This window comes from Manacus vitellinus, unplaced genomic scaffold (genome assembly GCF_001715985.3).
Source record: "Manacus vitellinus isolate BGI_N305 unplaced genomic scaffold, ASM171598v3 scaffold_7_pilon, whole genome shotgun sequence".
Classification (NCBI taxonomy): domain Eukaryota; kingdom Metazoa; phylum Chordata; class Aves; order Passeriformes; family Pipridae; genus Manacus; species Manacus vitellinus.
In genome coordinates this window covers 1,588,333-1,615,573 of record NW_021940813.1, presented here as the reverse complement: position 1 = coordinate 1,615,573, position 27,241 = coordinate 1,588,333, and the positions used below count along the sequence as shown (strand labels likewise).

Sequence of the window (27,241 nt, the reverse complement as noted above, 5' to 3'; positions counted from 1 at the left end):
CCTCCCCCTCCCCTCAGAGCGGCGTTTCCGGCGCGGCCGTTGTAGACGCGCGCGGCGCCGCGTGCGGCGGGCGGCAGGGCGGCGGTGGAGATGGCGAGACCTGGCCTCGCATCTTCGGCACGAGAAGGACAAGGATGGCCCGCCCATCCCCTCCTCCCCCCGGCTCCGGTTGCCCCCCCCTTGCCCCGCGGTGTGGGGAGGAGCCGGAGGGACCGGAGGCCCGTAGCGGGTTGCCGCGGGACGCGCGGCCTTGTTCGATCGCGGCGTCCGCCCTTGCTTCCCTTTCCCCCCCCCCCCGCCCCCCCCCCACTTTTCCCTGCGGGAACGCCCCCCGGCCCCTTTCGCTCACTCCCGGCCTCAGCCACCGCCAGGGCTGGTTCCCCCGCCTATTCCCAATCCCGCGTGAACGCCGGCGGAAGAGGGAAAGCGAAGCGCCGCGCCTCCCCACCCCCTTTTTTCCCTTCCCCCCCCCCCCGCCAATCGCCTCCCTCAGCTCTTGTCCCCTCCCCCCCCCACTACAGGAACGCGCCGTGCGCGCGGCGCGCGCCACCCGGGCGGGGGGAACGGGAGGAGGGGGGGAGCGCGCCGGGGCCCCCGCCGCGTTCCCCGCGCGCGCGCCCCCGCCCCGCCGCGCTCTTCGCCCCCTCCCCCCCCCCCCCCCCCAATAAAAACCCTCCATCCCCTCCTTTCCCAGTCCCCCCTCCCGGGCCGGGCCGTTCTCGGACCTTCCCTTCTCCCTCTTCCTCCTCCCCTCCCCTCCCCGCCGCCATGCGGGTGTGGCCCGCGCCATCGTGGTGCGGTTACCGCCCTCCCCCGTCCTTCCCTCCACGTCTCCCCCGCGCTGCGCCTTCCTGCCGGGCCCGCTGGGTGCCGGAGCTTCCCGCCGCCTCCTGCCAGAAAGCGCCTCCTCCTCCTCCTGTTCCCCTTTTGTTCGTGTCCCTGCGCCTCGCAGCAGCCCGAGAGCTCCCGCTCTGCTGCAAGGACAGCGACTGGTTATTTCTCCCCCCTCCCCAGGGTGCGGAGGATTTCCCCGACTGCTGCATCCTGATCCTACAGGCTTCTGCCTGCAGCCTTCCACGCGTCCGGGAACGCCTCTAGTTTCTCTGGTTGTTGGAAGCACACACACAAAACCCTCCTAACGAAAATTTGGTCACCACCGGCCTGACCAAACCGGCGTGTTTTTCCACTCGTAAAAATGAAAAGGGGGCGTCGATGTGCTGCTGGACTAAATTACTCTTGTCAGCCCCTGGCCATGGGGCTTCTGCTCTGCTCTGTAGTGCTGCCATTCCGGGAAAGCAGATCGGCAGCCTCTCTTGAGCTCTGTTACTGTAGCGTCCTCTCTCACAAAGGAGATACATATGAATATAATGCAGTACAGTTCCACAGTATTAATCAGGCACGAAATTCCTGTGCAGCTCTTATTTTCTGTTTAGAAAAAGCAAACGGAACCTTCCAGAAGGTGCTGAAGTTGGAAGCACTGTTGGAAATTTTATAGTTAGGTATTTCTTTTTATTTCAGGTTAGAGTTCAGAAAAGACAGTAAGTATATCATAATGCTAAGTGTTTGTTTTCAAAAACATAATGAAGAGTAAGCATGTTGTAAATTTACAGTAGAATGTTTTGCTAGAGATCAGATGTGCTTTAGTACCTAAATAATTCTCCCCTCGTTGAGTTGATGTTGGTTACACAGGAGTGTGGAAATAATTAGTGTTAACTACGGGAATGATAATCTTTCTTCCAGGAGAGTTCTGATATTTCACTTACCCATATATAGCCCATAGTAGCTTTCTTGCTCTTCAGAATTTTGCATTTCCCTGTCAAGGTAACTTAAACTCCTTATGGTTTTCTTCCATCATTCCGTGTGAGTTACACCTTTTTGTGAGAGTTTTACTGGCATTTCTAAACCAGCATTGTTTTGAAGGTGCCATGAAATGGATCGTTCAGGGAAAGCTTGTGGTTTAAAAAAAAAAAAAAAGCTTACTCTTAAAATTATTGACTATATTCATGGAAATGGCTTCATTAAATGAATTTATTTTGCTTCTTTGTATTCTCTCTCTAACAGGATTTTTCTCTTCCCTGACTTTATTTCCAGTACTGTGTTGGCAGTAGCTTGAATTACCCTTAGAGTATAACTTTAAACAGGTGGTTTATAAAACATGAGAGAGGTGCAACTGTGTCAGCTCTAAAGCAGGTTTCATTGCCTGGAGCAGGGGCTGCATGAACTCAGACACAGAGCTCGTGTAGTGTAAATTTTCAGACCGTTTTTCACGTCACTTCCTGTCCCAGCACCCACTGAAACTGGTGTAGAGACAAGGATGGAGAACCAGAAGGGTAAAACAGTGATCACTTGTGTGTGGTGGATCATGAAACCATTCAGGGTGAAATCAGTCAGATCCTGCCTGTAAGTCAGGGGGAAAAGGAGTGAGTGTGGACAGGTTTGCTGTAATACTTCCCTGTGCAGTTTTGGTGTGGATTTCCTTTCTGTGTTACTTCTCCACATCAAGATAAAGACACTTAGGGCATATGCTTTTTTGCATATTAATGTTTTCTATTCCAGTAAGTAACTACTTTATTCTTTTTTTCCCTTGCAGAGTCAACTGTTCATTTTATTTCAAAATTGGAGCTTGTCGCCATGGAGACAGATGTTCTCGATTGCACAACAAACCAACATTTAGCCAGGTTTGTTTCCCTTTTGTTTCCTCTTTCTCATGGAAGTATATTCTGGCTTCTTTAAAATGTAGATTCTTAGATAAGAGTGAATAATTAGCGAGCTCCAGATTAACTAGTTCACTTTTGGCCCCAGTTTATCTGGGTGTTTGCTTTTTTGGGGGTATTCCATTTACTTCTCCCAGCATTTCTAATTATCTCCTGTCACCCTTAATGGCTGCAGGAAGCGATGCTGTTGTAAGCTTGCCTGTAGTAGAGACCAACCAGTGCTAACTTTCAGGTGAGTGTGCCTTCTCAGTGGTGTTCAGGCACTTAAACCATCCCAGATTTTTTAAAGCACAGACAATGGCAGCAAGTTCCACCTGTCCCAAAGATGAGAACTTTAATCTTTCATGCATATAATAGAAGTAAACTAATTGGTGAATAGAAGTCACTCATCTGTCATTACATTTGCTCTCTGACCCAGGCTCTTAAGTTTCAAGAGTGACTTGCATACTTCCTTTGAATGTTGTAAAAATGGGTTATTAAAAAACAACTTGCCTGGTTGCTGAGGGTGAATTGTCACTTGACCTGACAGATTATTGTATCTTTGGCTAAGTGAATATTGTTAGAGACATTATGTGTGACTGCATATCTGCCAGAAATAAAAATAAATTTTAAAAAGTGCAGTGAGTGACAAAGTTTTTATTACTGTGAGCTCTATAGTTTTCACAAATTACATTCTTGGAGAACTTTGTTTTCCCTCTGTCTATCACTGCTGATTGTCAAGGTACACAGATAAATAGATTTCTTTGGGAATATTGCACTTGAGAAGTAGTGCCTTTGAAAGTTCTTGCCTTATCAGCAGTCTACAAAGATAAAGTTTACATAAGAATAGATCTTCTGCAAGTTCATCTCATCTGCCTTGGAGCAGAATTGGTGAGAATGGTGGGCTGATGTTGGTTTGGGGAGAAATTAGGAAGGCAAGTACTATCCATGTGACAAGTTCAGAGCTGTGGTGCTCCTCAAGTTAGACTGTGAGTGGGCAGGGGGGAATGTCAAGGTTGCTTATCCATGGGGGCTGCTGCTGGTACTTCAGCTACAAAAACACTTCCCTACTTCTGGGAATTTAATGATTTTTAATGCAGATATTTTATTTCAAAAATAATACTGTCCATTTTCAAAACTATTCCGTGTTGCTGACCTACATGGAGCACCTGCTGAAATGTGATTGGTTATATAGAGACCTGAATTTAGGTCACTGGCTACTAGAATATATTTCTAAATCAGACAAGTAGTTACCTTTTAAGTTAAAAAAACCCACCAAAAACCTAACACAAAGCCCCCACCACCCCTAAATCCTTTTTTAACAACAAAACTTTGCAAGTACAGCTTCCTGTGTCGGTGCAGCTTTAAGCTCTGCTTTGGACTCTGTTTAGCAGTGCCAGCTGAAGCGGGTCAGGCATGTCCCATTGATCTGGGGCTGTCTGGGACTGCACAGCACCGTACCTGGCACTGTGCAGGGCTCACCACAGAAATCTTTATTTGTGTGCAGGTGGTTAATCAGCTGTGATAGAAAACAGAAGAACAGAGACTTCACTAATGGGAAGTTTTCAGCCCAACATTTTTACCTTGTGCAGCTCTTGCTGGTGCAGCTACTTTACAGAAGAGCTGTGTTAGGAAAGGTCATGCTATCCAGGGTGATCAAATTACCCCCAGTCAGCAGGAACACCAGAACTAGATGCATGTTTCTGGCGGTCTCCGATTGTAGGCTAAATCATGGGTAGTTTAAACCTGGGCCATGGAAGCACAAAGCTTTGGTTGGTATGACTGTACCCATTAGAAAATGTGTGTGATTTTAAATGTGATTTTTTTTTTTTTTAATGTGTTAAATGGGCAGCATGTGTAGGTGTGGCATTGCTGGTCCTGTGACTCCTTTAAACTCTGAATTCTTATTGTGACTAATAATAATGTGTAAGCTAAAATTACTTGGGGATTGCCATTCATACTGACTAACATTGAGCTTGTATTTTAAGTAATCAAATTTCAATTTTTGAGCTGCTTACAGTGATATGGACGTTTGGAATTTTTTTGTAATATTAGTTTACTAACTTAAACATGGTTTGTTTTTTCAGACAACTTGATTTTAAGAAGAACGGTACAAATGTAAGGTTTCAAGTCTGCCTGGGCTAATTCTTCAAGTAAAAAGCAGAAGGGCTAAAAGGATATTGTCCTTATTTGAAGGATCGGAAACATGTGAACCTATGATGCTATTATATTATTTAAACAGAAATTCCACCAAGAAATTCCTGACGCACAAAACGAGACGTAGCTGTTGCCTAAAGGCCTTACTGTCTGGTGTAGCACTTTGGAGACTGTGGCATTATGTATTACCTGCTGTGCACATAACACTACTTTTTTCCCCCCTAGACTTGGCAGTAGTGAATCTGGTCTCGAGGGCTTAGGCATCTCCAGAACACCTCGTGTGACATTTTAGGTTACTGTGCCTCACACCTCCCATTTCGAGGATAGCTGTTGAGACAAACGCAGCTCTTTCTTGGTGGTTAATTAAAGCTGTTTTCATAATATGATGGTCTGGATGCAATTTTGGAAGCTACTCTGCAAATACAAAAGGAAGTCTTTAAGGATAAAAATATGACTTTTAGCTGTTTGCAAACAAGTTGTCTCTTTGCAATTGTCTATTATATGCACAGCAGCCAGTAGAATTCCCCTTTTTATTTTTTTTCCCCGCAGACCATCTTGATTCAAAACATCTATCGTAACCCCCAAAACAGTGCACAGACGGCTGACGGCTCACACTGTAAGTCCCACAGTTGGAGAAATTTTTTTAAAGAATGGTGTTAAAGAGCCCACTCCTAATTATGAGAAAATAATGTTGGCTCCTGAGCTGCTGACATAAAGCTGTTGCAAACAGGACAAGTGATGGAACTCTTCTTGCGCACAGATCAAGAATTTGGGGAACGTGTGCGATTCCAAGCGCATAAGTGGCTGCATAAATTGGACTTGATGCAGGTTCCCTTTTTGTGTTCCAAAGTGAAGCTTGATTTCTCAGTAACACTGCATTTTTTTTAAAGGGTTAAACTGCAGACATTTCTCAAATTCTTGATTTAACAACAACAACAAAAAAAAAAAAATTAGGCATATATGTGATGTACGGTAAGTTTCCCAGAACTGGGTTTTCTTTCATCTTAACTTTTTTAGGTAACTTTTTTAGGAAAATGGAGATTTCATGTTATGCTGTAATTATTGTATTGCTTCCTTTCCTGCTAAGAAATCGTTCAGTAAAACCAAATTTGAATTACTATGCTTGTAATGTAAATGGTGTGTGGATGCCACCTATTACAGAGCTGTCTGAATTCATGCAAAACTCCTCTGTAGTAATATTGGTGAATGGAATAAAATACAATAATGGAGTGTCATGAGATCTCTATTACTTTACAGTGTTAGGTTGATTTAGAAAGGTCACCAGCTAAGTGAAAGTTCTCCTTCTTGGGAGAGAATAACCACCTCTCTTTCAGCACAGACTCGGCCAAAGCGACCCTAAAGGAAACCAGTTTCTTGTTAAAATTATTTTCCATAATATAAAGTTGTTGCGTTTTGTATTTCAGACCATTGCCCTCTTGAACATTTACCGTAACCCTCAAAACTCTTCCCAGTCTGCTGACGGTTTGCGCTGTAAGTTCATACAAGTTCCTTCACTGGTTCCCTGGGCTTGATTGTCAGAGCTCAGTGTCGACTTAAGCTGGTCTGCCATTTTAGTTTAACAGATCAAACTGACCACGTTTCGTTAAATGTGTTCAAAACAAACACAAAAAAAAAACGAGGAAAAAAAAAACCCCAAACTTTTTTTGTCCCACTCACCTTCCCCCCTACTCCCAAAACTGTGAGGGGAATCTGAATACCAACTGCTAAATCAAAAAGGGTTCAAATTGTACTTCCCCAGTGAAGCAGTCTTGGTTGCACTGCTGTCTTCCTGTCTGTCACCTTTCTCCCTGCCAGTTGCCTGCATCCTAGGAATGGTTTTCTGTATGTTTTGTGCTCTCCATTAAGTTCCACTGTCTAAAGAGCAGGACAATGACACATTGACTTCGTCCAGAACAAATTTCCTGCTCTGTAAACATTAAGAAAACTTGAATTTGAAACTTCTCAGACTGCATGCAGAAATTTGTCCCGGGTTAATGCAACTTCCATTTAGGGAGTGCACTTGGGAAGGAATATACCATGACTGACAAACGCTTCCCTTCTGGCAGCTGTCCTTTTTGGATGGGTGCGTGCTTAAAATTCCTCCCATGCTTTGAAAATTCAAATTCCAAAGCCAAGTGGCACGTTTACCTAAGAAAATATATTTTTAAAAGTACTTTTGAGGAGGGGAAGGCATTTGGGTATGGTCATGAAGTAATTTAATGACTCCTCCTCAGATAAAAATGGGCATAAAAGCAAACGCACCTCCTGTGAGACTGGCAGCAGTTAATGACCAGGACTGATCAGCGATTACCGATATATCAGTGTAACTGAATCATCAATATTAGAATAAAATTTAAAAAAAAAAAAGTTTTAGGACCAAAAAAGGGTCGGTGTTCTTTTCTAACTAATATTTCTTGTTGAAGTGAGTATTGACTGTGTGGTAATAAAGCTTTGTTTGGCTATTCCTTTTTTTTTTTGACTGTTGGATTATAGACTAGTTCAGATTAGTTACCAGCATTTGATTAGAAGTGCCCTGTGAAATCAGCCACTAACTTAAAAGTCAACACTGCCTCTCTTGCTTCTAAAAGTAATAATGGCTCAATTAAGTGATTTGAGTTTTTGTCACACTAGACATGCTGTATAATTTTGTCTAGATGCTTAAACAGTTCTATTGGTTTGTAGGCTTTCTTGTTGCAGATGCTTAGTAGTTAATGCTGTTTCAGTAGACCACAAAATTTCCAGTTGGGTATTTCCACTCTCTCCCTAAACTCTCAATGCGCTGGTAACTAATTTGCACAGAGTGACAGCAGTGTGGTCTGTGGAGCTGTTTAGATTTACAGCTGCAAGAGTCTTGAACAGATTCTCCAGTGTTGCAAATGCTGGTATCCAACTCTAGTTTGTCGTGACAAGCGAGTAGCTGTGTACCAGAGCCTCACTATACCTCCTGGGGTAGAGCTGGAGCTCTGCAAGCAGTAGGTTTGCTGGAACTCCTGGCTCCTTGTTACTTTGGTATTTGTCCCTATTTAAGTACTGCATGTATTTTCAATGGATAACTTGGGTAGCTATTTAATGCTTTGTGTTGTTGCTTAACTGTCTTCCTTTCTATTGCCGTCGTAGAGGATTAACCTTAGTTTTGAACAGCAATAGTTTTCCTGAGTATTTTAATTAGTAATTGGGGCTTCTCAAGGTTCAGATACCAGTAGCCCTGGAATAATATGGATGTTTGTAAAGCCTGTGCATATGTATGCTTCCCACTTCAGAAGGACATTGAATAGTCATTAATTAACTGTTGCTTATGATCTCCTAATTTGACAATGAAATCTCCTTAAAAGTTTTTGGCACTTGTCCATCTGGTAACAAGTCGTTATTCCCAATGTGGCTCACAGAGCCCCTGTCTGATACCTTTAAAAACAACAACAACAACAAAAAAATCCTTAGGTATTAGTAAGCTGTTATCAGTGGTGTTGGCAGAACCTTGAGAATATAGTTAAGTATTAAACTGCCTAGAAATACTGGTTTAATGTTTGATATTCCTTAATTTGCAGTATAACCACGAGGAAGGAGAAATTTCTTAAAAGCAAATAACGTTTCAAATGCAGAGATATTGTTAGCCTAAACTATAAACCAAATGCTCCTTAGCCTCTTCTGGAGGTGAGCTGGGTGGAAGAACAGGACGTGCAGTTCCAGAGAATGTGACTGGTTAATATTAGAGCCTTTGAAGAAAAATGTAAACTTTGTCCAAGTGGTAATAATAGCCAAAAATGACTGAGCCCAAAGCATCTTTTTTTCATAGCAGCCTGAAAGTGAATAAACTTTGCTTTATTGGCTCAGATTTTTGTCTTTCACGTTCTGTGAACTAAAGCAGCAATGTTTCTAATTTAAACACCAGCATATTTTTCTAGCATAAAATGCGGGGTTTGTTTTAAAACTGCTCCGCTTGATCTTAATAAGCCACTTAACTGCTGAAGAGCTAATACATTAGACTTTAATGTATACAGCTTGTTTAAACTGCTGTAGACTGGAAGAAATAAACGAAATACATTTTTATACTTTTAATACTTTGAAAAATAAGCCGAACGTACATTGGTTTTTATAGCAGCAGGCAAGCAGCACTCATTTTTAAAGTCCAGCTTGGAGCATGAAAATAATCTAACCTGAATATGTGGCTGGCTTTTCTTGCACTAAAAGATGTTCTGCAGGACTACAGAAAAGCTTAAATTATATTCAAAATTAAAATAGAAAATTGTTCTCTCTTGCAAAGCATTATGGTACCCTGCTTTGAGGGCACTGAGAAAAGTGTGTCATTTCAATAACTATTTTGAGCAAATTTAAAAAAAATAATTCTGGGCTATGTTACATTGTGAACTCAAATTCTAGTGGATATGCTGGAGAGGTGGACATAAAATTCTGCCTTTAGGAAGAGGAACACTAAGCTGTAATAATACTTAAAATATGGACATGTAACAAAGCACTTGCCTTCTGTTTAGGTAAAATTGTTAGTAGACAGAGAGTGGGACTGTACATTAAATTTAAAGTGATACTTCAAAGGAATTCCTTTCCCCTTCCTTTGAATTTGTGGCATACAAGCTTGGCTCTGATTAAAACTTGCTTTGATTTGATCATATCAATGTAATGTTTTGACAGATACTTTGGGGACTTAAAGCTCTTCACACATCCTTATTTTTTAATATTCCTATTAGTTAGCTCCATGCTATATGGTGTCTCTTATGCTCCAGACGGCCTTCTAGATTGTTTTGTAGTATGATCAAAATCTCTTCTTCCTTATTGGCAGGCTCTAATCACTCTGACTCTTTGACTTTTGCAGGTGCTGTGAGCGATGTTGAGATGCAGGAACATTATGATGAATTCTTTGAGGTATGTGAAAATGCATTAAAGTGTTAGTGGACCTGTACTGCAAACAAGTGAAATGGATGTAGTGCGTAGCACAGGGAGGTGGATTCAGACAGAAGCACTTATTTCCTCAGGTGTTCATATAAAACTGACAACTTTATTTATTTAGCAGTGCTAAATATTTCCTGGTATAACCTTTGGTTAGTTTGGCTTTAACTTTACTGTTTGAAATAGAATTTAATCAAAATCAGCAGCTTAAGCGATGTAGCATTTCGATTCTGTAACCTGCTTCCTTTCTATGAATTCAAAATATACTTAATTATTGTTACAGAAAGAAAGTGAAACTATAGCATCAAGGCTTATGTGTTGTGTTTTCAGTGCATCTTATGTGTTGTGTAAATGCTGCTTGCATAATGTTTTCCATAGGTTTTTATTGTATCTTGTTAGTGCTGTACCTACAGATGGACACGGTACAGGCCAAGCAAGTACTAACTTTAAAATCAGAAATGTAAAAAAACACGGTGATTTCGCTTTTTTCCCCTAGGGAAAGTTGTATTTCATACCTACAGCTAAATACAACATTGCTGTACTTAGAGCTAACGTGCTGCAAGCTTGTAATGGGTTTCTCTGTGCTTAGGAGGTCTTCACAGAAATGGAGGAGAAATACGGTGAAGTTGAGGAGATGAACGTGTGCGATAACCTTGGAGATCATCTAGTTGGAAATGTATACGTAAAGGTAGGATAAAGAGGCATCTTTATGTAATTGCTGGGGGTGGGGTTTGTTCATTTATAATTTTAAAAGCTGCTGTATGCTTTAGATTTTAGAAGCTCTCCAACATCGCGATTTAAAGTAGAGTGAAAATGTGAAAGGAATCTGAAAGAAATTTTAATAAATTACGAGAAAGCTTCTTGATAGTCAAAATCTGTAATTTCAGAAAGATTAGCACTTGTTTTTTTAGCACAGTTATCAACACTGTACTGCTGGACTGTTTAGTTTGACAGGATTAATTTGGGATCTGTCTTGCCATCATGCTGCCCTTTAAGCACTTCATTATGAAAGGTTTATTTGCAACAGGTGCATTTATTTATTAACTTCCAGTTGAACACAGTATCCTGTAATCCTGTAATATTTGGTACTAGCTGCATGGTTTAAGGTGCAAACTGGAGCACTCGGGTTTAGCTTTTAAAAGTCGTTGGTATCTCTTGAATAACCAGTACAAAATTGTCACCTGCAGGAATTTTATTGGGTGTGCACAGTGTTGGGGAGGTGTGACAGAGTTTGTTTGAATATTTGGACTGTGCATTCCTTTAACTAGAAAGTATTTTCAGACCTGTGTTGGTCGTAATCAGAACCAAAAGTTGTTTTTAAAGATTTGAAAGTGGTTAGCTGTGAAAAGGCATTTCAAATGTTTTACATTCATCATAAAACAGGATCAGATTTTTGTAAGTTCTGATTTAAATGAATGAGAGCTCCAGTTCTCCTACAGATTTCTCTTAAATGTTTGAAGAAATCCATTACATCAGGAGTGTTGGTGTTCCAGAAAGTACTTCTAAGCATTCTCTTGGTTTAAAGCTGTACTAAGAAAGCACAGTAGCCTTTATTGACTTTTTCACTTGAAAGACCAAAGAGAACATAATTAAGAGGAAAATCAATGTTTTGATTAGCTCTGAGTCCCAGTTAATAAAGAGCTGACATATTTACCCTTGATTTGATGGACTGTCCCAGGAACTCTGAAGTAGCTGCTAGTTCCATGACTGGTCCTGAGCCTCAGATACCGCACAACTGATTGGATGGGAATCTTCAAATCTTCAGTCTGCTTCTGTTACTTCTCTATAGAGTGAGAAAATGTTACTTTTGCTTTTAGTTTCGCCGTGAAGAAGATGCAGAAAAGGCTGTGATTGACCTGAACAATCGCTGGTTCAATGGGCAGCCCATCCATGCCGAGCTCTCGCCTGTGACTGACTTCAGAGAGGCCTGTTGCCGTCAATATGAAATGGGGTAAAACACCAACTTCCTCTGGCCTTGGCAGTGTCTGAGAAATGTTTGCACAGGCAGGGAGGTTGCTTGGGTGTGGTTTTTATGTGTAACTGAGTGTAGGAAGAAAACCACTTCAGGTAACTGTGATGTGGAGGACCTGTGGTGAAACGTGGGACTTTCCCATCTTTTTGGGTTTTTGACCTAGGAGTGAGTCACTGTCAGTAAACGATGGTTGTAATGTTAGAGGTGGTTAACTTTTGGGTGTCTAAAAGTCCAAACAGGTAGTGTAGAGCTGGGAATTCTAACTGTGCCTCTTGAATTCTGTTTCAGAGAGTGTACACGAGGAGGTTTCTGCAACTTCATGCATTTGAAGCCCATCTCTCGAGAGTTAAGACGTGAGTTGTACGGGCGTCGTCGTAAAAAGTGAGTTTCTGTTTAAACACCATTAAATGAGTAAATTAATGATCAGTTGCTGAAAAATCTGAAGGCAGGTCTTTAAACTTAATGTTGTTTTTTCTAATGCACTTCTGGTACATGCCAATGGAAGGGCATCAAGTAAAGCTGGCAAGTGGTTTAGAACAAAGGTGAAGGTCTCTAAATAAACGGTTATGGTGCTTCTTGCTCTGCAGTGCTGTGGGTGCTCAAGGTTGGTGTGGCTTTAGGAGAAGGCTGGGTTGAAGGAGAGGAAAATTCACTGAGTTTACTGAATATATAGGCCCTGTGTGTGGCTCAGATCTGCAAACTGTACAGAAGGACATTATTTGGGAAAAATTACTTTATGCCTCTTACGTTTTTTTCTCTTCTAGATGTGTTTGCTCATGGCCTCTGTCAGACACAGGCTGCTTTGCTAATGGGCATTTTGGCAGCATCAGATTGGCCTCTTTCAGCATTTTGTGCAGTCAAGCATATCTATAGGTTATACTCAGGACCCAACTTTGTTTGCTTTTAACTGTTAATGGAAAATTTTCTAGCCTGTATTCATTTCTTACTGTTAGTAACAGGCAGTCACTGTATTGAGCTCACTGTTTATTAATACCAGCCTCACAGTGTGACCCTTTTGATAGGAATTCTCAGTAGGAAAAAAGAATAGTAATTTTGTTTAATGGTAAAAAAATGTGAGAAGTACATTCTGTTATATTACTCATTTAGTGAGGTACCTTGTAGGAAGGCTTATACCTCTTGGTGTTACAATGATGGTTCATTTGCAGCTGGATTCAGTCTGCTTGCATTGAGGACCTTGCTATTTAGTGTAGGCATGGAAAATTGTTGATCTTGCTTTTATAACAGAGCACAATTTTGTAGGTTGCTTTCAATGACAGAAGGAGCCTGGGATTGTGGATTTGTTTTTTCTATAAATGTCTCTAATTGGCAGTGTCTCAGAATTTGTGAGGATGAATTTAACTTTCAAAACCATGGATTGCGTTGCTTAGCCCACATGTATTTGTGCCTAAATACTTTTCCTAAATCATCCCAATTAATATTAACTTAAATGTAAGTTTTTAAGATGTTTGATTTATTCATGAAAAAGACAAAACATGCTTTTTGTATTTGCCTCAGTTACAAATCTGGATCTCTCAGACTTAGTAATGCTGATTAAAAGATACCACCTTTTTTTGCAAGAAAATTGTGTGTTGGGCTTTGGAATATGATTGTTTTATCCATAGCCCGATTTCAGTATGTGCTGAAACAAATAAAATACTGAATCCTCCATCCAGTTTTGTCTTTATTGGCCCTTTTTGAAGTCAGCTAAAGCTGTCACAGGTTAGCAGTAAGGCTTGGTATAAAAGATACCAGTTCTGTGTCAGTGGGGTTTCACAGGTAGGTTGTATAAACTAGACTGTCCTGAAAGTAGTTCTGCACAGAGTGAAGTGTGTCAGAAGGTTTTTGAGTAGGAAAAAGAAGGGTAAACCAGAACTTTTGAATAAAAGGCGAATTTAGTAATTTGGGCCAGCTGAGTGGTGTGCAAGAGTTAAGTATGTGTCTTTGTCATAGTAAAACTTGTCACCACGCATAGTCCCACCCCAAAACATCTCACTATGAAACAATATTCTGCAAACTGAAGACTTTTAGCATTTGTTTCCTTGAGTTTTTTTCAGTTTTGCTGTAATTTCTACATGTATTTAGAACTGCACTGTTAACTTGTTTTATACAATTAATTTTTCTGAAATGCTTAAAACCATTGACAAGTGCCATATACGCTATAAATTCACAGTAGCTCTGTTAGCAGGGTGGAGTGGATGGGTTTAGCTTTGTTCCTGAATTTTTCATCTGCCTCAGAGGCAGGGAAGGTGATTTGCCAGTGCTGATGGCTTGGGGGGGAGGGCATGATGTAGATAAAAGAGGGGGGAACAACCACAGAGAACTGAGTTCTAATTGCTAATTAATGCAATTGATTTAATATGAGTGGACTTACAAGCAGCTTTAGGCTTTTTGGCATTGAGAGCTGTTCCTATCTGCCAAAGCAGGTGTCCCTTTCTCCTGCTTCTTTAATTAACAGCTGTGTAACAGTGCCTTTGGTTCCTCTCCCTGCCTTTCCTTAAGGTTTGCAGATCCACTCTAACAGGTGACTGCAGGGAACAGTCCATTCTTGTTCCAGTGTGTGTTGACTCCCTGGTATTCTGAGTTTGTGCAGTTTGTAAACATGCGGTTTCGCATCCCGAGTGCCAATTAACCAACCCTTCTAATGACACGCTGCCTTTCTTCTCCCTCATTACTCCCATCCTTAATTAAGTGTGGTAACTGCAAGTAAACTGCTGGCTGGGACCAGACAGTAAAATGTTCCGACTTCTTCTCTGCAGGCATCGATCCAGGTCGAGGTCCCGCGAGCGCCGGTCTAGATCCAGAGATCGCGGCCGTGGTGGCGGCGGCGGCGGCGGAGGAGGCCGCGAGCGCGACAGGAGGCGGTCCAGAGATCGCGAGAGATCCGGTCGATTCTGAGCCATGCCATTTTTACCGTATGTCTGCTAGAAAGTGTTGTAGTTTGACCAAACAAAGTTCATAATGACGTTTTTTTTAAAAGATGGGCTTCTGAATAAAAAAAAATTTGTAGTGATACAGTATTCTTTGTGTAACTTGTTTCTTGTTGGGGGGAGTCTTTTTAACTGTCATTCCTCTATCTTGACAAATACCTGGATTAACTCTGCCTGAGGAAAAGGTGGCAAATGTGTTGGAGGAGCGCCGGTTTTGGTTTGGATTTCTTTTTTTTTTTTTGGATTATTTGGGTATAATTTGAACTGTTGATGAAAATGTATGTGTATATAATATAAAATATATTATATACATAGTAAAAATAATATACTGCTTAAGAAACAGTTACTCACAAAGTTTCCCTTTTCTGCTATGCTGTCTGCTTATTTAGGTTAGTTTAGGCACATTTAAGAGGAAGGCTGTGCGAAACGCATTTATTTACCGAGTAGAAACGCTTAGTTACAAAAATGTATGTTTGTTTGTTACCAAAAGTCTGTGCTCTGTCTATCAATGTGACTGTGGCATTTAAAATAAATCCAATTTCTTGGTGTAAAATCTAAAGCCTATTTTCTAAGCACTCCGGAGTAGTTGAGTTGCTACTCCTGGCTGCCTATTTTCTAAGCACTCTGGAGTAGCTGAGTGGCTGTTCCCAGCTGTGCCAGAGTTCATAGTTCAGGTTTTTATAATTCTTGACTAAATTCCGTGTCTTTGGCTGGAAAGTTGCCTAGTGTAGCGTGGAAGAAAAAAGTAATATTTTTATTGCAATGATTCATAATAGGCAGGTGAGAGTTTAGTGAAAAAAGAAACCACCAAAATTCTGCTCCATGCAACATGATTCAGAAGTGCTATTGAAGGAAATGCAAGGTCCTAAATACAAGGATCGAATTTCTTAACTGATTGATTTTTTTTTTTTCCCTAATCTATGCTCTCTTACCTGTCATTTATTGAAAAGCATTTCGCAAGTGTTCAAGGTCATAGGAAACTAACTGGATGCTAGTGGAAAATAAATCTTTTCTTCCACCTTTACTTGCTTTCTGATAGTCTGGAGCGTGATAAAAGTTAATGGACAGATGTCAGTTTCTTCACAAATTCATATTTCTTTTTCTGAGCTTGAATTGCACAATCACTGAACATCACAGGTTGTGTCTCAAAGCGTTAAAGCTCCGGTGGAAGTGTTGGAACATCTTGAGAGACAGTTTGTACAATGGCTGAGATGCAGTTTCACCTCGTTCATGTCTGTTATTCAAAGTGTAACATAGCAAGAAGTTCTGGTCAGCGATCATATTGCTGCAAGATATAACTTTATGTGCACAAAACTGTGTGATATGATACAGTTTTCCAGTGGGGAAAAGAATTTGTTAGAGCTTTATTAGTTCTGAGCCAGATAACTTGCTAAATGATGAATCTGCAACTTGATGATTATTAAATAAAAAAAATAAATAGAAGAGCTATAGATTCATCACACAGAGGCAAAGAGAAGCTGGTTTGTTAATATAAGTATAAAACCATTTTGCTCACTGGAACTTGGAAAACAAAATAACATTGATAAACAAGCTTTTCTAAATGAATCTGCTTTGCTTCTTACAACTCAATTCTTGCACAGGTTCAGTTTGAATTTATTTTGTTTCCACTGGATGGTTTGGCCAATGACACTGTGGAACTTAAGTTTGCCAGGACCCTTTCTGGAGAAATACCACTCAAGCAGTTGAAGCTTGACATCTCCACGTGATGTTTTGTTAAGCCTGTAAAGGAAATGATGCTTTCTTTTTACTTTAAAAAATTGAACAGTGCCTGGCATTAAATGGCTGAACTGAAATGTATTTCTCCTAGGCATTAGAAATTTCACATTGATAATTTAGTTCTTGCAGTTTACAGGATATTAATCCTGTTCCATTTTTTTTTCTTGGCGTGGGATTCAGCATCATTAGTGAGCTAATTTAAATCTTAAACTCCAAAAGGTGAGGATAGTCTTTCTGTTTTGTTTTTCTTCAAACAGTGTCTAATACAATGTGGATACTGTTTAAAAGGTTTAAGATAATTTCTACACAGAGTAATGGCACAAACTGATTTGCCCTATAAACAAGTTAGTTTAAAACAATACAGATGCGTTCCTGTAATGGCTTTAATCTGTTTATCTAAATCCTGTTAGTCTGCAGGTATATTTTTGCATGAACAGATAGTGGAAGTTTGATTTCTCTCTTTTCTCCAATACAATTTTACTTAGGAAAGCACTCTTGAATTCCACCAAATGTGTAATTATATGGTCTGATTGCATGGCTGCCCAAAAATTAACAATATAACTGGAATACATCAGGATGGGCACTGAAAGCTGTGGATTTTACTGGATATTCTAATGGGTGCCTAGTGACAGCATTCAGCATATAAACTAAGCTCATGACATATCTTGTTAGGTTCACATTTTAAGACTGTACTACCAGCAAAGTTCATAAAATTTGAAATTTAAACTGCTCCAATTTGGTTAAACATTTATATGTGATAGTCCCACAAGTGGAAATTCTACCTCCCCCTTCTCTTGTTGCTCACAATGTCTTTTAAGATTTATTTTTTTCCCCTCCTCCCCAAGGTACCTACTTTCCAAATATTTCATTGTTGACTCTTCTGTTGAACAGTGAATCTTAATTTATGGAATTCCTTTACCTCAAATAAGGGACAGCATACAGGATTTTCTGAAGTCTGAGTCAATTAGGTTGAAACTGTTCATCCCAAGTGGCTTCCTCTTCTTTGTATTTGGCTCTTATTCTGTGAAAATGCTGCTTGTCCATGAATATGATGTATGTTGAGACTGTAAAACCAAATGGAGAAAACTTGTTCAAAATAAAGCCTTTTTTTTATAAGAGTCTGACAAAAATTATCCCTTTCCTTTAGATGGGATGCTGCTCTCTAAATGACTGATGAGGACATAGACTACTTTTCCAATTCTTCACCCTTGAGCTATTTTTTGAGCAATTCTTTGTCTTCTGTTCTTTACAGCTGATAAAGCATGTCCTCAACTAAAATAACCCCAACCCCTCCATCTTTAGTCGATAAAGTTGAATTCCAAAGAGTGCAGCTTGGGGTTAGGAGTTGGGGTGTTTTGATTTGAGTTCTTTTAATTGAAAAGGGTTTTGGCTGAGACATCCTGCAAGTTTCTGTTGTGGTCCATAGAAGACAAGAGGGCTTACTTTTGGCAGAAGAAGGTTCATTTTTGACAGAAGCAGCATGTTTAATTGAAGAAATGAGTAATGGAAAAGGGGTCATGGCTTTTAAAGATGATTCCTCCTGGTGTTGCATTGCTTAAGCTGCAAAACTTGGGGTGTTAACGACTGTGTCCAGTGCTGCTCCTGTACAACAGCACCTTACACGGCATCTGCTGTCTTTAATACATTAGAAGTGAAACTGCTTTCATAGCAGTTGTGGGGTGGGTGTGAGTAAATCTTCTGAACTGCATCTGCACTAAAGACTGTGCCTAAAAACAGTCCTGTTCAGGAAAAGTTCCAGCTGAAAAACAGAACCAAGTTAATGTTTCATTTCAGCTGGTAAGGCTGCGACAGAAGAGAATATTTGTAGCTGCGTTTGCCACTTATTGCAAGACTGGAGCTGAGCTGTGTTACTGGAGAGAACAGTTTTACCCTTGGGGCAAATTAATTGCAATTTAAAATATCAAACTTACGTCCAGATGCCTGTAGATTAAATCAAATTCATGTTGAATTGATACACAAGTATTTCTGAATTCATCCGTTTAGCCAACGTTGCTTTCTTACGAATCACAGAACGGTTTGTGTTGGAAGGGAAGTTAAAGGTGAGTGAGTTCCACCCTCCTGCCATGGGCAGGGACACCTTCCACTAGCCCAGGTTGCTCAGAGCCCCATCCAGCCTGGCCCTGAACACTTCCAGGGATGGGAGGTCCATAGCCTCTCTGGGCAACCCGTGTTGCAGCGTCACAGTGGTGAGGGTGTCTCCAAATAATTTTTCTTTTTTTTTTCAGTTTTCGTTTTGTTCCATTCACATGTATGGAAAGCAGAGCACATCTCCTCAACTACACAGACAGTCCTTCCTTGGCAGCTATGTGCTCATCAATTATAAACCTCTAATCCCCTGTCATGTTTTATTTCTTACAAAACTAAAACCTTCAGCAAGAAGAGCCCCTGGTGGGAGGACAGCGCTGTCCCACCCTGCAGTCCCGTGGTACTGCAGCAGCACAGCTGCTTTAGGAGGCCCCTGTTTTCCTGCTGATAGTTACTGCCAGAAATGGTGTTAATCCAATCGATCTCAAGTTTCAACTGTAAATTGGATGTGTGGAATCAGCTGGAATGGTAGAAGCCAACAAACCAGCCCTGCTGCCAGCAGACCAGGTCCCGTAGCCAGCAGCTTCCTTTCAGCACATGAAAAGCAGGATGGGGGGAAGGGTGTGCTTATCTCTCTGTTCAGAGGCAAGTGCCGACTCCTCAGTGCTCTGATAAACATCCGGTTCAGTACTTCTGCATAATTTCAGTTTTGGTGTTTGCTTTTGAACTAGATTGTTTTGACAGGACAGCTGTGAAGTGGTGGGATGGTGGGGGGAGTGGTGGGAGGCAGCAGCTTCATGGGTGAGCTGGAGCCCTAGAGCAGCTCGTGTGTGTGGCTGCCCCTTTGACTCAACCACCTTAACAGCCTTCAGAGCTCTGCAAGCTGTTCCCACGAGGCAGAGAAGATTACTCTGATCCAGGTGTTCCTTTGGGACAAACCCCTGCGTTCCTGACAAAGGCCTGCAGAGCACTGTTTTCCTGAGCTCTGTGAGCTCAGGACACCATAGGCCACTTCCAGCTCTCTGTTTCCAAGACTGCACGTGTAGGTGGGTCTGGAGGGAAAAAAAGTAGTTTCTGCTCTGGTTTCAGTGAGCCACGAGACAAAGTGGGGAGAGAAGCAGCAGGGAGCACTGGAGCTGGTGTCCCTGCCTCCTTGTTTTTTGTGAAAAAGCTTTTAGTCTGCCAGGCTTAGGCCTGCTGTGCTTTTGCGCAGCACCTGGCTTGATTTCAAGTCTTGCTACCTGTGCAGCTGAATACTGGATTGTGTTTCAGATCCTCCTCACTTTCTTCCTGGAGCCATCTGGGATTCTGGCCAGGCAGAGGGAGGGAACTGCTCCCACTGCAGCCTGTGCACCAGCCTGCCTCCTGGGCCTGGGAGCTGTGGGAAGAGCCAAGGGGAACCACTGCTCCTCCCTTTACCCACCTGTTTTCCTTGAGAGCTGATACTGCTCATGTCTGAGAGAAAGATGGGAGACAACTTCACGAATCAAAGCAGTCCTGCAACTTCCATCATTCCTTCTTCTTTGCTCTCTAGTGAACGAGGAGGATTCTTCTTGTGTTGGAGGAAAAGAAGTCCTGGAGCCACATGAGGAAGAGATTTGATAAAGGGACTCTGAGGCAGGACATGAGAACTGATTTCTGGACAAAGCACAAGTGGAGAGTGAGCTGCCAGCCTTCCTGCCTGGGGGATTGAGTGAAACATTAATTGTTGCACTGCTGGACTGGGGATGGGCAAGGGAAATTCCGAAGACAGGCAAAAATCTGCCCAAGTAATACTCACTAATGTCTGGGCCATTCTTTCCGTTCTGCAGGAGTTTGGCTCATTATTTTTTTACCCTTTCATGTGACCATGCTGACCACAACAAAGAGACATTTAATTGCCCTCCTTGCTGAGCCTCCAAGGAGGGAAGCCTTCGGTCTTTGGGACAACTCTGGGGTTCTCAAACACATGTGTGGTGGCAGCTGTAACACCTTACAGAAAAAACATCTTCAGCCAAGGGAATAGTGCAGAGCGAGCAGCAGATTATGTCATCCTTGTAGTACTGGTGGGTGATTTGAGCAAGGTTTCTGACTGTTTCTGTTTTCTCTGAACAACTTCACTTCCTTCAGTCTCTACTCCTGGGCCATGTTTCTCTCTACACTTTGTGCTCCTCAGGCCACGTCCTGCATGGGCCGTGTCTTTTTTGAAATGCAGCATTCCAGATGGGAGACAAGGTACCTCAACAAAGCCTGCCGTGCCGAGGGTGCCATGTTTGCTTCAGACTGTATTCCTGTTTGCATAACCCTGCACAATGTTTGCTTTTTGCACAACAGCAGGGCCTTGTTGACTCTCATTGAGCTTGGCCTGGCACTACAGTCATACCTTCCACTCCACACAATTACTGTCCAGATAGTGGCCACTCAAGAAGTTTTGCAGTCTGGCCGTAAAATTTTGTATTTGTCCTTATCAGCCAACTTCCTATTTTACTTTCTCATCTCGTTTCCAGCCTGTCAAAGATCATTTTGAAGTCTCTTCTCCCAATTGTTTGTGGCCTCTTGCATGCAGTTAAAATATGGAGTGGCTCTTCCTGGGCTGTGTTTTCTTCCTTTTGCATAAAAACCTTTCCATGAGCTTGTGTGATAGCCTTGTGCTCTCCCATCCCAAAATGGCTGTGGGTACCAACAAAACTTCTTGGAGTGCCTTCATTAGCTGGTCACAAAAAGCCTCCTCCACGTGATCTTCCTCCTTCAGTGATCCTACCACAACAGCATTTACCTTTTTTCCTCTCCCTTTGATCACTGACTGCACTGGTCCAAGGAATCTGTTTCCTCAACCTTTGAGTCTTCAGCATGTTTTACTCATCACTGACAGAAGAAACATCATCCTCTCCTTGCCATTCCTAAACAAGCTGTTTATTTCCATGTTAATATTTCCATGCCCAGAGAGGTGGTGGATTCACCATCCCTGGAGATTTTTAAACGCAGATTGGACATGGCACTGAGTGCCATGATCTAGTAAATGGACTGGATTTGGACCAAGGGTTGGACTCGATGATCTCGGAGGTCTTTTCCAACCCAATCGATTCTATGATTCTATGATTCTATTCCAGTTGGTGTCACATCACCACTGTTCAGATCACAGTTTTGATTTTATCCCAACCCTCACTGCAGCTCCTCTTGTTCCTTGCAAGAGAAAAACCCGAGCATTGCCAGATCTCAAGAAATGGATGAAATGGCTCCACTTACGCTATTGGTAGTGACCTGCTGATTTATGGGAGTTATTCACAACACTGGGTTGAAGAATAATCCATCTATCCCACTGATTGGGCTCAGCCCTAATGGATCTAATTAGTGGGCAGCAGAGAAAAGCTCCTTGTGTTCATTCCCAGGCACCATGACTGATTTTAATGCCAGTAATGCCATGGTACAGTGTGGGTTGGTGTTGCTCTGGAGATATTTGAAGTCAGTTTATTCTGTAAGTCAAAACTCCCCTGTAGTGGAAAGGGGCTTTTCACAAGGGCATGTAGTGATAGGATAAGGGGAAAAGGCTTTAAACTGAAGGAGGGTGGTGGTAGAATAGATATTAATAAGAAATTCTTTACTCTGAGGGTGGTGAGGCACTGGCACAGGTTGCCCAGAGAAGTTGTGGACTCCCCATCCCTGGAAGCACTCAAGGCCAGGTTGGATGGAGCTCTGAGCAACCTGGTCTAGTGGAAGGTGGACTGCCCCCTGTGACAGGGGGTTGGAACAAGAGGATCTTTAAGGTCCCTTCCAACCCAAACCATTCTGTGCTGTTCTTGTGTTCCAGTTTACCTTCACCTGCCTCCTGACACAGTGATGGAGATCAAATCTTGACTGCAGAGCTGTGGTGCAATCACAAATCCCTCTCATTAGCCTCACACATCATGTCAGATAATTTCCAACATGCCTGGTGCTGTCACTTGGTCTTACAAGTCTCCTCTGAGGTATCCCTTTCGCACTTATCAGGATCTGGCATATCCACCTGTGCTGATGATTTCGTACCTCAACACCCATCTGCCTGAAGCTGCAGTGGTTGCTGCAAGGCTGGCACTTCTTCAGAGAGAACAGCTGACTCGGTGCCCCTTCCCCAGTCCCTCCTGAAAGGCATGAAAGGTATGGTTATCCCTCCTTGGATACTCTCTATGGGCATGACTGCAGTTTGCAAACACTTGCACTCATACTGTTCCAAACATTCACGGATTTTTGCTTAGCTGTGCTTCCCTCACGTGTGCCCTGGTGTCTCATGGTTTTTCTGATACCCATAGCAGGGGCCAGGCCTTCTTAGCATCCCTGTTTTCACACTCTGCATTCCCCTTGTGCCATTCCATAATTTAGCTGTGCCAAACACAAAGTACACTCTGTTTCCACATGTTTTTCCAGTTGATGTTTTTTCTGTGGGGCTAACAGTTACTTGTTTGTTACAGTTACTTGTACAACCCTCTCTTTATGTGCATATTTCAGATGTAATTACCTAAGCAAACTGCAATTTAAAGAAAATAGTTGTCCTGTTTAAGAACAATATTTTCTACTAGCTCTTTCTCTAGGTAAGTGAGAATAAAAACATGAAACTAAAAGTAGGTTTGCATCTACTTTGAACCAGAAAGGGACTGGGAAAAAGCAGTGTAATTTCAGTCAGGAACTGGATTTTGATGATCCTCGTGGGTTCCTCCCAACTCAGAATATTCTGTGCTCTGTAATTTGTCATCAGTGTGGAGGTTTCTCTGCAATTTGTGCGGATTTTTAACATGTATAATGAAACAGCTGCTTCAGTGCCTCTACTTAAGGCAATATAAAGTATCTGGCTCTTCTTTTTAATTGTTCAGTGTTTTTCCTGCATTTTTTTTTTCATAAATTTCACCCTATATTCTAGTCACAGTCCATTTTCTTACCAGAGAGCCCCTTGACTTTGTAATGCTGAAACTGGTCACTCAAGCTTCAGACCAGTCACATCCAGTTGTAAAGTCCCTTCTGTCACTTTTACCACTTGATTAAAACATCCTGTTTCTTATTTTTCATATTTATGCAGAATACAATACTCTCCAAAAAGCTCTACTACATAGCATGTGTATGTACAGATGGAGACACACAGCTGCCTCCACTCCTTCGATTATCTAAAACACATGGAACACTTCAGGGTGAATCATGTTCTAAAACAGACCTCCTTGAATTGCTTTTCTCTCTAGTGGTACATTTTAGATACAGAAGAAATTGCTGCTTGGATTTCCCACAGCCACAGGCTGTGGTCTTGAAGCATTTCTCTCTGGTAAGCCTTTCTTTCACGCAAGAACTTGTTTTGCTTTGTTTTGTTTTAAACTTTCTCCATAATTTAGAGCACCTTGTTGTTGTGAAGAATTACTCTGACACAATTTGCAGGGAGTGTATTAAATTCACCTGCATCCCGTGTTACACATCACCAAGCTCTGTTCACAACAGTTGTGGATGCAGCTGTTGTGACGCTGAGTGACTTCCCAGGTGAACACCTCCTTATCACCTTCTCAGACACCATCAGAATGGCCTTAAGCTGAAGGAGGGCAGGGTTAGAATAGATATTAGGAAGAAATTCTTTACTGTGAGGGTGGTGAGGCACGGGAACAGGTTGCCTAGAGAAGCTGTGGACTCCCCATCCCTGGAAGTGTTCAAGGCCAGGTTGGATGAAGCTCTGAGCAGCCTGGGCTAGTGGAAGGTATCCCTGCCCATGGCAGGGTTGGAATGAGATGATCTTTAAGGTTCCTTCCAACACAAACCACTCTGTGATTCACCAGCCTCCTTGCCCCAGGATGGGTATTTCCAGGGCTACCTGGACATCTCTCCCCCCATTGCTGGCCTTGGCAAGCTGAGGTGGGATTCACACCGCCAGCACAACCTTGAGGTCTTTTTGGGGGGAGAACCCAACTGCTGCCCCATGAACCTCTCTCACAGAACCCTTCTGATGGTGGGTATTTTCCCCCCAAACCAGACAAGGAGCTGCTACCACAGGCTGTGCTCAGAAGCCACCAGCAGCCACGTGTGTGTCCCCTAAAGCCACAGCCCACGGGTGCATGAGTAAAACACCTTTGAAGCCCAGGGCCTGGCCACAGCCCTGGCAGAGCCCTCTCTCCAGGGTCACACATCAATTAGGCTGCAAAGGACCTCTGAGGTCATCAAGTCCAACCTTTGACTGAACACCACCTTGTGAACTAGACCATGGCACTGAGTGGCATGGCCAGTCCCTCCAGGGATGGTGACTCCATCACACCCCTGGGCAGCCCATTCCGATGTCTAATCACCCTTTATGTGAAGAAATTCTTCCTGATGTCCAAGCTAAACCTCTCCTGGTACAGCTTGAAACTGTGTCCTTCTGTCCTGTCACTGGCTGCCTGGGAGAAGAGGCCGAATCCACTTGACTACAACCTCCTCTCAGGGAGTTGCAGAGAGCCCCAAGGTCTCCTCTGAGCCTCCTTTTCTCCAGGCTGACTCCTCCCAGCTCCCTCAGCTGCTCCCCACAGGACTTGTGCTCCAGATCCTTCACCAGCTCCGTTGCCCTTCTCTGGACTCACTCCAGCCCCTCAATGTCCTTCCTGACTTGAGAGGCCTAGAACTGGACACCATCCTGGAAGACTTTGTGGATAAACCCAGGCATATTCCCCCCGTTCTCCTCAGTGATCCAGTTGGACATCCTTGGACATCCCTGGGCATTGCTGGACTCCACTGGACACTGCTGGACATTCCTGGACATCACTGGACATTGCCGGGCACTGCTGGACACTGCTGAACATCTCTGGACACCGTTGGACATCCATGGCCACTGTTGGACACCATTAGACATTGTTGGACATCCCTGGACATCTCTGGACACTGCTGGACTCACTGGATATCAGTAGACATCACTGAACACTGCTGGACACAGCTGGACAACACTGGACATTGCTGGACATAATAGACATCACTGTTCACTGCTGGACACATCTGGGCATCCCTGAACACCCCTGGACGCTGTTGGACATCTCTGGATATCACTGGACACTGCTGGATACCGCTGGACATCTCTGGACACCGCTGGACACCCCTGGACGCTGTTGGACATCTCTGGATATCACTGGACACTGATGGACATCCCTGGACATCCCTGGACATCTCTGGACACCGCTGGACATCCCTGGAAGCTGTTGGACATCTCTGGATATCCCTGGACATCCCTGGACATCCCTGGACACCGCCGGTGCCGCCCCGCCCGCGCTCCGCCCTCCCATTGGCTGACTCCGACGAGCCGACGCCCCCGCGGTGACCAATCAGCGCTCGCGCCGCGCTCCCGCCCCCCGGGGGCGGCGGGAGGGGGCGTGGCGTCAGGCGTGGCGGGGCGTGCCCACGCGCTTGGCGCTAGCTCTCGACCGCGCGCATTCCTGGTAATCCTCCCCTCTCCTAGGTGTAATCCTCCTCTCTACCTCTCCTCCTTCCTAATCATTCATCATCTCTCCATCGACCATCGCACGCGGCGCTGGTCCGGTTGTCCGAGATCGCGCGGGGTGAGGTGGCAGGCCCAGCGCAGGGCGGGGCGGAGGGGCTGCCCCATCCCTGCGGCGCAGTTGCGGCATCCGCTGGATGCGAATGGCAGAGTGGGGAGGCTGGGGCGGCCGATGCCCCATCTGGACGGTGGGTGAAGGTATGGGGGCTGGGGCTGGAGCAGATTGCCCCGAGAGGGTGTGGAGTCTCCCTCGCTGGAATTATTCCAGAACCGTGTGGATGCGATCCTGTGCCATGTGCTCTGGGATGGCCCAGCTCGAGCGGGGAGGTTGAACCAGATGAGCCGCTGTGGTCCCTTCCAACCTGACCCACTCTGTGGTTCTGTGAATGTGGTGCTGCCACACAACTGGACGTCTGTTCTGTGTTTGTAATGAAGGGAAGGGGTGGGAAGGGGCAGCTGCGGGCGAGGGGAGCCCCGGAGCCACCCCTGGGAGGAGTGGGGGATGCCCAGGGCAGGCCAGGAGCGCCTCCTCCGAGCAAGGAGCAGCAGGAGCAGAGATGGGCTCTCGGCGTCTCACGCTGGCTCTCAAGATGACTTTGTGCCTTCTGGTTTTCTCTCTGGGTTTGGCGCCAGCTCTCTACCCAGGCTTGGCTTGTTGTCTGTTGCTCTCGTGGGCACCATGAGGGTCTCCTGCAGCTTTTTTTTTTATTTTTTTATTTTTTTTTTTATTTCATATATTGCCCTTCCCCCATTGGGAGGGGTCTGAACTTGACGAGAACCTGAGCGAGCTGCTCAGTGTCAGCGTTAATAATGCTGCTGGCACATGGAACCAGCCACTACTTGAAAGACAAGTGATTCTTCTCCTTCCTATTCCTGCTTGAGTATCCTGTCTGCTCTGTGTCTCTCTAATCCTAAAGCCTTTGACCATGAAGTGCTGGGCCCTGTTCCAGCATGGTTGCTCACACTGTTTGCCCTTTCAGTGAGTCTGTTTGCTGATTTGTGGCACGAGAGCTCCGTGTTCTGCAAAGCTTGTGCTACGGGAAAGGTGGAAAAAAACAGAGTATGGAGAGAGGTGAAACGTGGGAATCTCATATCAGAGAAGAAAGGTGTTTCCTGAGAAACTGAGAGCTGCTCAGAACGTGGTATTCCTCAGCAGGGGAACGTCTGTGGTGAGATCACCACTGATGAAGTGCAGTTTAGGTGCTGGAGTAGGTTCAGTATTGGGGTGTTGGTCACCCTTTTTCATACTGATTGGTGGCTGTTATTATCCTGCCATGACCTCTGCATATGAGTTACTGCTCTCTTGCAGCCACAGTGTGCCTCTAACGATGGTGGCTGCTATCCAGGGGCACAAGGGACCTGTGTCCCG

The 27,241-nt window shown here is 43.7% G+C and overlaps 1 protein-coding gene across 1 annotated transcript; it reads left to right on the top strand.

The window, feature by feature from the left end:
* Window positions 1-994: 994 nt before the first annotated feature.
* Window positions 995-17,503, top strand: U2AF1 (U2 small nuclear RNA auxiliary factor 1). Its single transcript, XM_025896244.2, is given in 9 exon segments — window positions 995-1,430; window positions 1,432-1,538; window positions 2,591-2,678; window positions 6,275-6,341; window positions 9,676-9,725; window positions 10,339-10,437; window positions 11,567-11,700; window positions 12,010-12,102; window positions 14,478-17,503. Coding segments are annotated over 9 exon segments (849 nt in total). The 5' UTR covers window positions 995-1,358; the 3' UTR covers window positions 14,617-17,503.
* The last annotated feature ends 9,738 nt before the right edge of the window (window positions 17,504-27,241 follow it).